This window comes from Oncorhynchus clarkii, chromosome 11, assembly GCF_045791955.1.
Source record: "Oncorhynchus clarkii lewisi isolate Uvic-CL-2024 chromosome 11, UVic_Ocla_1.0, whole genome shotgun sequence".
Classification (NCBI taxonomy): domain Eukaryota; kingdom Metazoa; phylum Chordata; class Actinopteri; order Salmoniformes; family Salmonidae; genus Oncorhynchus; species Oncorhynchus clarkii.
In genome coordinates, this window is record NC_092157.1 from 15,930,906 (window position 1) to 15,943,421 (window position 12,516).

At 42.9% G+C, this 12,516-nt stretch overlaps 1 protein-coding gene across 1 annotated transcript in view; it reads right to left on the bottom strand.

The window, feature by feature from the left end:
* Positions 1 to 306: 306 nt before the first annotated feature.
* Positions 307 to 12,516, bottom strand: part of LOC139420642 (dopamine receptor D3) — a 48,725-nt gene continuing 36,515 nt past the window's right edge. Inside the window, exons 4-7 of the mRNA XM_071170849.1 lie at positions 11,617 to 11,813; positions 6,477 to 6,542; positions 4,528 to 4,915; positions 307 to 503 (exon numbers count right to left, since the gene is read on the bottom strand). Coding sequence (XP_071026950.1) covers positions 307 to 503; positions 4,528 to 4,915; positions 6,477 to 6,542; positions 11,617 to 11,813 — 848 coding nt within the window. The remainder of the gene's footprint in view (positions 504 to 4,527; positions 4,916 to 6,476; positions 6,543 to 11,616; positions 11,814 to 12,516) is intronic.

A 12,516-nucleotide genomic window follows, 5' to 3' on the forward strand; every position in this document is an offset into this window, starting at 1 on the left:
GGCTCATGCATCCATGGCTCAGGTACTGTATCCATTATCCATGCTCAGGTGTGCACATCAGGTGTGCCGGGCCTAAGGTCCAGTACAGGTCATAAGCCTTGCCTGACATGGTTATGGTGGACCTATTGGCCTCTCAGCAGCAGATGATCTTATTGAAGTAGAGTCATTGCCCCTGATAATATGCAGTCAGGCTCAGGCCATGACTCATGCATCTTATTCATACTCAGGTATGCCGGGCCCAAGGTCCAGTACAGTTCAGGTGCCTGGCCATTAGCCTGACATGGTCATGCCGGACCAACTCTCTTCTCAGCAGCTGAGGATCTTGATGAAGGCGCGTCTGAACTCAATGTTGAAGGTGGTGTAGATGACAGGGTTGAGGGCGCTGTTGACATAGCCCAGCCAGGTGAAGGCGCTGTAGAGCTCCGGGGGAATACGACACGTCCTGCAGTGGGTGTTCAGGATGTGAGTCACGAAGAACGGCAGCCAGCAGATCAGGAACACTCCTGGAAGATGGAGAGAGAGAGAGAGAGGGAAGGGGGAGGGAGAGATAGAGAGAGAAAGGGATGGAGAGAGAGAGGGGGGGAGAGAGAGAAAGGGATGGAGAGAGAGAGAGGGACAGGGGAGGGAGATGGAAGGATGGAGAGAGAGAGGGAAGGAAGGGGGAGAGAGAGATGGAGGGATGGAGAGAGAGCGATGGAGAGAGCAAGAGGGACGGAGAAAGAGGGGAGGGATGAGGAGATATGGATGGGGAAGAGGGAAGAGGGAGAGCATGATGGGCAGAGAGAGAGAGAGAAAGGGATGGAGAGAGAGGGGGGGGGGACAGAACGAGAGATCGAACGAGACAGCGGAAAGCGAGATAAAGAGGAGGGAGTGAAAAAGTAAAAGAGAGGGAGTCAGAATTATGACTTCAAACACTTTCATTTCTCATGAACCTGTACAGTGTGTGGTGTATACATTAGCCTTACGGTCAGCTAACGCATGCTACAGCAGCCACAGAGAGCAAGCCTGGTCTACAGGGTTAATGGGTTTAACTTATGCTCCTATACAAACATCCTCCAGCAAGTTAACATACAGCAACTTCAACACACTGACAGAATTCCAAGTAGACCCATACCCCCATAGACACTTTATGTACAGATCTTAATGTAGGATGTTCCTTTATGTAGGTTTCGTTGAAGGAGTAAAATAACCCTGCAGCAGGAGGATTTGATTATTATCATAAAATTGATAATTTCTAACGGGAAACTAGTTGTTTAGAGTCCAATTGCATTTCGGATACACTTGTACGTCATAGTGGAGAGACTCAATATCGCTCTTGTGTCATTAAAGATGCGTTATAAAGGTTTTGTATCATTTCTGCCAGTAGTTTTGAAAGTTTTGTAAACAATTTCATATGATATACTGTATTAAGCCCTGCAAAAAAATGATACAGTGCCTTCAGAAAGTGTTCTTACCTCTCGACTTCTTCCATATTTTTATACAGCCTGAATTCAAAACGGATGAAAAATCAAGTAAAATACATCTCACCCATCTATACACAATACCCCATAGCAACAAAGTGAAAACATGTTTTTTACATTTTTGCTAATTTATGAAAATGAAATACAGAAATATCTAATTTACATAAGTATTCACACCCCTGAGTCAATACATGTTAGAATCACCTTTAGCAGCGATTCAGCGCTGTGAGTCTTTCTGGGTAAGTCTCTAAGAGCTTTGCACACCTGGATTGTACAATATTTGTACAATATTATTCCTTAAAAAATTATTTAAGCTCTGTCAAGTTAGTTGTTAATCATTGCTAGACAGCCATTTTTAAATATTGCCATAGATCTTCAAGCCAATTTAAGTCAAAACTGTAACTAGACCACTCAGGAACATTCAATGTAGATTTGGCCTTGTGTTTCAGGTTATTGTCCTGCTGAAAGGTGAATTCATATCCCAGTGTCTGTTGGAAAGCAGACTGAACCAGGTTTTCCTTTAGGATTTTGCATGTGCTTAGCTCTATTCTGTTTCTTTGTATCATAAAAAACTGACTAGTCCTTGCCGACGACAAGCACATCTATAACATGATGCAGCCACAACCATGCCTGAAAATATGAAGAGTGGTACTCAGTGATGTGCTGTATTGGATTTGGTCCAAACATAACACTTTGCATTAAGGACATACATTTGCCACATTTTTTGCATTATTACTTTAGTGCCTTATTGCAAACCGAACGCATGTTTTGGAATATTTTCATTCTTTACAAGCTTCCTTCTTTTCACTTTGTCATTTCGGTTAGTATTGTGGAGTGAATACAATGTTGTTGATCCATCCTCAGTTTTCTCCTATCACAGACATTAGACTCTGTAACTGTTTTAAAGTCACCACTGGCCTTGTGGTGAAATCCTTGAGCGGTTTCCTTCCTCTCTGGCAACTGAGTTAGGAAGGACAACTGTATCTTTGGAGTGATAGGGTGTATTGATACACCATCCAAATGAATAACTTCAACTTTAACTTCAGGAGGTTGGTGGTACCTTAATTGGGGAGGACAGGCTCGTGGTAATGACTGGAGCAGAATAGGTGGAAAGGTATCAAATACATCAAACACGTGTTTGATGCCATTTCATTTGCTCCTTTCCAGTCATTCTCATGAGCCCTCCTGCCCTCAGCAGCCTCCACTGACTTCAACGTGCTCATTGGATATTCAATGTCTGTGTTTGAAATTCACTGCTCGAAAGAGGGACCTTACAGATAATTATACGTGTGGGGTACAGTGATGAGGTAAACACTATTATTGCACACAGAGCAATTTATTATGTGCCTTGTTAAGCCATTTCTACTCCTGATATTGTTTAGGTTTGCCATATCAAAGGGGTTGAATACTTATTGACTCAAGACATTTCAGCTTTTCATTTTTAATGAATTTGTAAAAATGTCTAAAAACATAATTCCACTTTGACATGATGGGGTATTTTGCGTGTAGCCCAGTGACACAAAGTCTCAATTTAATAAATGTTAAATGCAGGCCGTAAGACAACAACATGTGGAAAAAGTCAAGAGGTGTGAATACTTTCTGAAGGCACTGTATGTTATGAATTCCAATTCAACAATATCTTACGGATTTGTAAGTGCTTAAGATTCCCTTCAATCTCTTTAAGCTTTATAAAACAGTGGTTGTTGATGTGTATGGCTACATTTAAGATACTGTACATTTGAATGTCGCAGTAGTAGGACCTACAGTAGGACCTAGTAGTAGGAAATGTATTCTTTCTGGTGCTTAAGTGTTAAGCGAGTGATTGAGAAAGAGAACTGCAGGGTTTCAGTGAATTTATGTAAATCACGGGCTCATTTGACGACGCAGAAAAATTCTCACCGACAACAGAGTGATCAAATTAAGATACCGCGGGCTAGGTGTCGATTTGGAATTCAGAAAGTGTCTCCCCCACAGTTCAAAGTCGTCCAAGTCATGTGACATGGCTGACCGATCCAATTCTCTCTAGGCCAGAGAAGCTAGGGAGTGTGTCAGGCTGAGGACATCTGCTCTCTCTGTGTGTGTGTGTTTGTGTGGTATGTGTGCGTACGTGACTCTTCTGTCTAATTAAGCAGACACCTCTGATTAGCTTCAGTCTCACTCAGTAGGGCAATGACTCGCCAACATGCCAGCTCTCACAATGAACAGCCTGGACCAATGGAGGCTAACAACATCCGCTAATCATTACAGTGTGTATGTTTGTGTGTGTATGTGTGTGCGGTGCATGCGTGTGTGCAGGTGTGTATACATGTGTCTGTGCGTGTGCGCTTGCGTGTGTGTGAAAGAAAAATAGAATGGTAAGGTGCTACTGCAGGTGTTTCACCTCATAAAGGGGATCTCTATCTTTAGATTCACCCACCCAATTTACATATCTATTTTTAGATCCACCCGTCCAATTTACATATCTATCTTTAGATCCATCCATGCAATTTACATATCTATATTTAGATCCACCCACCCAATTTACATATCTATATTTAGATCCACCCGTCCAATTTACATATCTATCTTTAGATCCACCCACCCAATTTACATATCTATATTTAGATCCACCCGTCCAATTTACATTTCAGCTTTACCATGGTCTGTTCTGATTTAATAAAGTCTCACTAGAACTGAAGACAAACTAGTGCTAGGCACCCAGCAGTGAAGGTAATGAATTATAACTGATATCCTACACAGGCAATACAATGGTATTGTATGGCTCTGGAGACATTGTTCTATTATTCTGCAGAGTAAAATGGTGTTATAATGGCAGGAATAGATCTGGGAGGGAGAGTGATTCTGACCTCAGACCCCCATGTCCATAACCCCAGTATTCTACAACAGTATTCCCAGTCTATCATCCCAAGCTTCTGATTGACCCATTTGACTACTTTGTCTCTCCTCTCCTTTCCACTCTTCCCCATGTGGTCCATGTGTTCTCAATCAAATCACGTGGTAGAGTTCATAGAGATGAATGAATAATATACATGGTGATAGTCCTAATAGAGAGAGTACTACTTCTTACCAAGAACAATGGCCAGCATCTGCGTAGCCTTCTTCTCCCTGTTCTGCATGCTCCTGATTCCATGTTGTTGTTGTTGTTGGCCGGCCAGGGACTGGGAGCAGGGGGTGGGGCGGAGGGCCGTGTGAATGCGTCCATTGGACAACTCCTTGACCTCACAGCTCCTCCTCACGGGTCTACGCGCTCTCTCTTTGGCCAACTCCTCCTCTTCTTCGACACGGTCCTGTTCGTGCTCGGTGCGGCCACAGGAGGCGTGGCTGATGCTGCAGTAGTTCTGGATGTCCACTGGGGGCAGCAGAGTGTTCTCCACGGGGGCCGTCCGGGTACGCTTACGCCTCAGGCACCCCGACAGGAGGTGAGTTTTAGGGGGCACTGCCGGCTCCACACTCTCCTGGAAGGAACACACAGTCAGTCATATCTGAAGGTGCTGACCAATGACCCTACTGTTGATCTGGTCCAAAAACAACCCCTTGTCTGATTCCAGAGGGAGGGGATGGGGGTATGCAGATTAAGGTCTGCAACACTGTTTGCTTTCATATTTCCCCTCTAATCGGGGACTTTTTCAGACCTGGGACACCAGGTGACAGGATTCCCTGACATTTACTCCTGATTCTGGACGTGTCCCTGATCTCCACCCTGTACTTTCAGAGACCCCGGCCCTTCCTAGTTCACTGCTCCTTCCTGTTTCTCATGTTTCCACCTGTCAGTCTGAACACACGTCTAACAGCCGAGCCTCGCAGCCCTGTTCTCAGTAGGAAATTAAAGCTTGTCATTTTCTCCATCTTTGAAGTAATTTGTTGATTATGCGCGAGCTGGTGTGACAAATAAAGCGCAAAACTTTAACATTGGGATCGGAGTTTAGAGGCAGTAGGCGAGGAGAGGAGCTTCATAATTCAGATTTTCAGCTTCCTCGCAGCCCTGGGGCTAAGACAAAGTAATCACACACACACACACACACACACACACACACACACACACACACACACACACACACACACACACACACACACACACACACACACACACACACACACACACACACAGCTAAAAAGAGAACAGACACTCACAGCCAAGAATATCTGAATATGCCACCTGATTCATTGAAAGTCGGTGAGTTATTTAGATTATGTTTAAACCAACAACAGTGCAGCTTGAATGCCCATCCAAAAACTCAGGTTGTCTATCTATCTGCCTCGAAGCTGTCTATCTCACATACACTCTTAGTATTAGTGGTGACTCAAGAAACCCTGGAGATCCTCAAGGAACCCCTGTAGTTCCTAAATGAACCATTGCTAGTTGCTAGTCAATGGTTCATATTTGCACCTTTGGTTGGTCAAACGGCCAATTTAAATAATCAGAATTGGGCTGCCTGTGTAAACATACCCTCAGTTCTTCAAGAGTCTACTCAAATCCCAAAGTTGGAATAGTTAACACTTTATTACTATATATAACCAGCAATGTTAATATTATTAATATTATATTAGAATACGTAATATGCATAAATATTCAAGGAGAATATGTTCAAACTTAACATGATAAACAGGAATGAGATTTACTCTAACATTTGGCCAAAAATAACTATTTGAAAGCCATACCTTCTGATAGGATGCCACCTCTACAATATATTATTAAAAAGGTAAAAAATGGAACCCCTCCCATCACAAAAAGGTTCCAGTTTCAACCTTTACACAGGGATTCCTCTTTTCAGAGAGGTTCCTCGAGGAACCTTTTTGAACTGGAAAGGTTCCCTGTGTGGCAATTTTTAGAACCCCAAAAGGTTCTCCCAGGCTCCTTTCCTTCTAAAAGTGTACTTTACCCTCTCATACTTTCCAACATAAACAAACACCTACATGCAGACCGCATAAAGACATACACGCATGGACTCAGATATACACACACACACGCATGGACACACACATATACACACACACACATATACACACTACTCTTACCACTTTGATCCTGATGGGAGACAGGTCTCTCTTCTCCTTGGGGGTTTCCTCCTGCAGACACGTCTCCTGAGAGAGGGGAATGAAGGGAGAGAGAAAGGGATGAATGGAACGAGAGAGGGATGAATGGGGCGAGAGAGAGATGGAGAGAGGGATACACATGATGACTGACTCATCTTGCAACATGTAAGGGACAGTTTGAAATTTACCCTCATAGAATTAACTCAAAATAATGTTTACGACCACAAATAATAATCCTAGCGACCCTGTGTTTATAGTCGTGGATATCGACTTTGCCACTTCAGCATGCTTTTGTGGCATAGTCGATGCCGCAAAGGGATACGGGCCAGGAGGTTGAGGGTTCGCCCATCACCAAGGATGAGTTCAATCTCCCTGCCTGTTTCATTAGTCCTACACTACAATCAGAGCCAGACAATGATCAGCTATGGGGATATCAGATTATCACAATTATGATGCCATATTTAGAATAATATAAACAACTCATTTTCCACCAACAGGTTTCTGTGCCAATGCACCACACAAAGCATAACGACTTCAGGTTCTTCAAAATCATGGTATGCGTTTTCAATACCATGATAGACTATGTCAATCTCGACAAACAGAAAATACATCCCTCCCTGCCTTGTAGGCCTACCCAGTAACCAAAGTCTGTTTCCATTTATCAAATGGCCGCTGCACAGTTTGGATTGATTTTATTTGTCAGTTACAAAATATATACATACTGTATATATACAGTGCATTGGGAAAGTATTCAGACCCCTTGACTGAGCGCTCTGGAGCAGGTTTTCATCAAGGATCTCTCTGTACTTTGCTCTGTTCCTCTTTCAATCAATCCTGACTATTCTCCCAGTCCCTGCCACTGAAAAACATCCCCACAGCATGATGCTGCCATCACCATGCTTCATCGTAGGTATGGTGCCGGGTTTCCTCCAGAAATGACGCTTGGCATTTAGGCCAAAGAGTTCAATCTTGGTATCATCAGACTAGAGAATCTTGTTTCTCGTGATCTGAGAGTCCTTTAGGTGCCTTTTGGCAAACTACAAGCGGGCTGTCATGTGCCTTTAACTGAGGAGTGGCTTCCGTCTGGCTACTCTACCATAAAGGCCTGATTGGTGGAGTGCTGCAGAGATGGTTGTCCTTCTGGAAGGTTCTCCCATCTCCACAGAGGAACTCTGGAGCTCTGTCAGTGTCCATTGGGTTCTTGGTCACCTCCCTGACCAAGGCCCTTCTCCCCTGATTGCCCCGTTTTGACCGGTCGGCCAGCTTTAGGAAGAGTCTTGGTGGTTCCAAACTTCTTCCATTTAAGAATGATGGCCACTGCCTTCTTCGGGACCTTCAATGCTGCGGAAATGTTTTGATACCCTTCCCCAGATCTGTGCCTCGACACAATCCTGTCTCGGAGCTCTACGGACAATTCCTTCAACCTCATGGCTTGGTTTTTGCTCTGACATGCGCTGTCAACTGTGGGACAAAAGGCATGTGCCTTTCCAAATTATGTACAATCAATTGAATTTAACACTGGTGGACACCAATCAAGTTGTAGAAACATCTCAAGGACGATCCATGGAAACAGGATGCACCTGAGCTCAATTTCGAGTCTCGTAGCAAAGGGTCTGAATACTTATGTAAATAAGGTATTTTCACTGCAGCCTAGAGTATAATTTTGTACTCACTTAAACACAATATTGCAATTATTAATTGCATTGTGGTGTTGTAGGCTAGTTTTGTTAGGAGAATTGTATTGTCCCTAAACAAGATCAATAGGGGAGCTTTTTCATCTGTGTGTCTCATGTCTTCACTGCTCTTTCATGCGCAATGATGCAACTGGCCTCTCCGCTGCCTATCAGCTATTCCTATTTGTTCTTGTGGATTCATATTGAAAATGTATGCAGCTTTGAATGCTTTTACCTGTGGTATGATTGCTAGTTAGCCTATTGCAGATCTGGAGAAATGAGCCACCAACTCCTATTGTCACTATGAATGGTGAATAGAGGGCAGGATAGACAGACTGCTAGACCATATTGACCTGTGGTATAGTAAAAATTAGCACACAGAAAAGCGTAGTGCATAAAGGAAGTACCAAAACACCTTGATATAGTGGAGGTGCATGCAAGCAGATGAGGAAACTTGGCTGTATGGATAAATTATATAGTAAACCTGCAAAAGAGCGAATGTTAACTTCTTTGGGATAGGGGGCAGCATTTTCACTTTTGGATGATTAGCGTGCCCAGAGTGAACTGCCTCCTACTCAGTCTTAGATGCTAATATATACATATTATTATTTGTATTGGATAGAAAACAATCTGAAGTGTCTAAAACTGCTTGAATGATGTCTGTGAGTATAACAGAACTCAAACAGGAAGTGGGAAATCTGAGGTTTGTAGTTTTTTTAACTCACCCGTCTTGAATACACAGTGGGATATTGGTTATGTTGCACTTCCTAAGGCTTCCACTAGATGTCAACCGTATTTAGTACGTTGTTTTAGGCTTCTCATGTGATGTGGGACCGGATGGGAGCTCTTTGAGTCAGTGTTCTGCCTACAGCCTTGTTCTCAGTTACGCGCTTTCACTTGAGAGGTAGCTGTCGTTCCATTGCTTTTCAACAGACAATGGAATTCTCCGGTTGGAACATTATTGAACCTTTATGATAAAAACATCTTAAAGATTGATTCTATGGATAGTTTGACAAGTTTCTTTGATCTGTAATATAACTTTTTGAACGTTTCGTCCGAATGGACTAGATCGCGCATTTGGATTTGTTTACCAAACGGCCTAGCAAAAGAAGCTATTGGACATAAATGGACATAAATGATGGACATTATCGAACAAAACAAGCATTTATTGTGGAACTGCGATTCCTGGGAGTGCATTCTGATTAAGATCATCAAAGGTAAGTGAATATTTATAATGCTGTTTATGAATAATGTTGACCAACATGGCAGATTTTTCTCTGGCTGGTTTGGGCTCTGAGCGCCGTTCTCAGATGATGCTTTTTCCGTAAAGTTTTTTTGAAATCTGACACAGCGGTTGCATTAAGGAGAAGTGTATCTATATTTCCATGTCTAAAATTTTTATTTTCATTGACATTTATAAATATTTATGTGAATTCATGTGGCTCTCTGCAATATCACTGCATGTTTTGGAACTACTGAACGTAACACGCCAATGTAAAATAAGATTTTTGAATATAAATATGAACATTACCGAACAAAACATACATGTATTGTGTAACATGAAGTCCCATGAGTGTCATCTGATGAAGATCATCAAAGGTTAGTGATTAATTTTATCTCTATTTGTGCTTTTTGTGACTCCTCTCTTTGGCTGGAAAAATGGCTGGGTTTTTCTGTGAGTTGGTGATGACCTAACATAATCGTTTGTGGAGCTTTCGCTGTAAAGCATTTTTGAAATTTGGCTGGATTAACGAGAATTTTATCTTTAAAATGGTGCCTAATACTTGTATGTTTGAGAAATTTGATTTATGAGATTTCTTTTGATTTGTATTTGGCGCCCTGCAATTTCATTGGCTGTTGAACCCCAGTCATAGACAGGTTAACAAGGGAAAAAAATGCACTACCATCCTCTTTGCCCAATGAAACAATACACAACCCTCACCAAAGCAAAACAAAAGTTAGTCAACCCTCCCCTATTTTGGACCCTTAACCCACCCACCCCAGTAAATTTCTAACTGTCCCTAAACACACAGGAGGCAAGACGGAGGGAGGGAGAGAAGGAGGGAGAGAGGATTGGCAGAGAGGAAATATCACACCTGACTCATCCTTCAAAAGGTAAACAAATCTATCTTAGCACCCATTCCCCCATCCATCCATCTGTCAATATAGTAGCTGTTGACTAAACCACGTAGCACAGGGCCCTCGAACACCTTAAACCAGATTCCTCAAGTTCTTAACGTCTTTGCCTGCTGTGTTGCAGATAATCTTGCTCTAATCTCTGATTGACTATATTGAAATTGGATGGGGAGAAAAAATTGAATTCCATTTTTATCAAAATAAAAATAAATCAGGACAGCATTGAAAGCTTTTCTCTCCATATCACATTTTTCTCCAGTTAGCTGGAACTAAATCCTGTTCCAACATTCCCAAACAGCACCGTTAGTTCCCTCATCCCAGATGTCTCCTAGGACGTGATTCGATAACACAAACGACCCATAATGGATATGATCAAACCTGGGCTCAATGACTGGAAATGATCCTGCAACCCGCCGCTCAAACGAAGGGTCTGATCTTATAACCAGTCCCAATGTCACTGATTCAATTCTCTTTATTTGACTTCCCCTCCAGATGGTGTTGCTTGGTATTTACTAAGACATTATGTGGTAACAATTGGCACCCTTTGGAACTAAATACAACATAATGGCTCCTATTTTAATGAATCCCAATTAAACAAAACAGTAATTAGTTCATAATTACCATGTAATTACCATTTATTTGACATTGTGATTTCTAAGCCGGTAAAGAGCGGACTGTAACATAAACTATCCTTCCACCTGCTACCGTCACATTATGGGCATGACCTTACAGTCACCTCTAGTGTGATGGAAATGACCCTGAAACCTGCCTGAACGTGAATGTAATGATCAAAGGAACTCCAACAAGCCCACGGATCCTCAGATCCCACATGATCGTATAACATGAACTGACAAATGAGTAGAACTGAGCCTGTTCGCCCAGCTCTCACATCACAGATACGCTCCTTTCTACACATCACATGGAGCCGGCCACCTAGAGAGCAGCACGGACCTCAGCACAACTCCATGGAGTGGTTATATCATCATCCCTCCTCCTGCAACCACGACAAGCCTAATAGCTGGATGACCTCCTCTCTACATCAGATCTCTCCAAGATCTCTGTATGATGGTGGTAAACATTTCATTGTGGTTGTGTCACATGACAGATGCCACTTGTGACATTGGCTATTCATGAGTGGAATGTTGATGTGAGCGTGTAGTGCTTTATCATTCATTTATCTATGTGAGTCCCATTGAGATTGCCATCTCTTGTGTAAGGAAATCCTTACACCGATGTGCAGATGTATGAGGGTATGCACTCACTTCAATGTACATTTGCACTATCACTGTGGGACCATTTGGATGTGTTCTCACCACTGAGGGCAGGGCCGAGCCTGGCTGGACCTTTCCACTTCTGGCCTGGCGGAAGGCGATCCTCTTCCTCCTTTTCCGTAGGAAGACATAGATGCGGACGTACACCAGCAGGGTGACAGTGAAGGGCAGGTAGAAGGACACCACCGACGAGTAGATCACAAAGTCAGGGTTGGAGATGGAGCACACCGTCGGGTCGCCTGAGGAAGAAGAAAACCACCGTTCGGAGAACACAACCATGGTCTAATTATTAAACACTTACAGTACGTCCCTGATCCTGATCTGAGCTGAACCTCTAGTCCAGTGGTTCCCAAGCTGCAAGGTTTCGGATCCCTCCGGAACATTCATTACTTCCCACTGATTAGTACTCGTATAAGTGTGCCCTTTGGTGTCCATTGGGCTGTACATTACTGTTACAATGTCCGTTGGTGGGTGTGAGTACCTGTTTGTTTTGGCTTCCATGCCATTGTGGATTGCGCAGATGATTACGGGTCTCATTGTGCGCGTGTGTTATTTATTCGAGGTGCTCCTCGCTCTTTTGTTTTGGGTTTCTACCCTGTGTTTTGTTACGTGTTTGTTTGGTCTTCGTCCCCGTGCCGTAATTTGAGTTTAATAAAAACATGATTACGCATTCTTGCGCCTGTCTCCCGAATCTCTTCATACCAGCGTGACATAATAATGGACCATTGAGGAAGACAGCGGGATGGTCCGTCCGATATTGTTACAATGTCCATTGGTGCATGTAAGTACCTGTGCTGTGTGTTTTGGGCAGATGATGATTACGGATCTCGTACCGTGTGTTAATTATTGTGCACTTGTGTTATTTATTCAAGGTACTCCTCGCTCTTTTGTTTGTGTTTCAACCCTGTGTTTTTGTATAGTGTTTGTTTCGTCTTCGTTGTA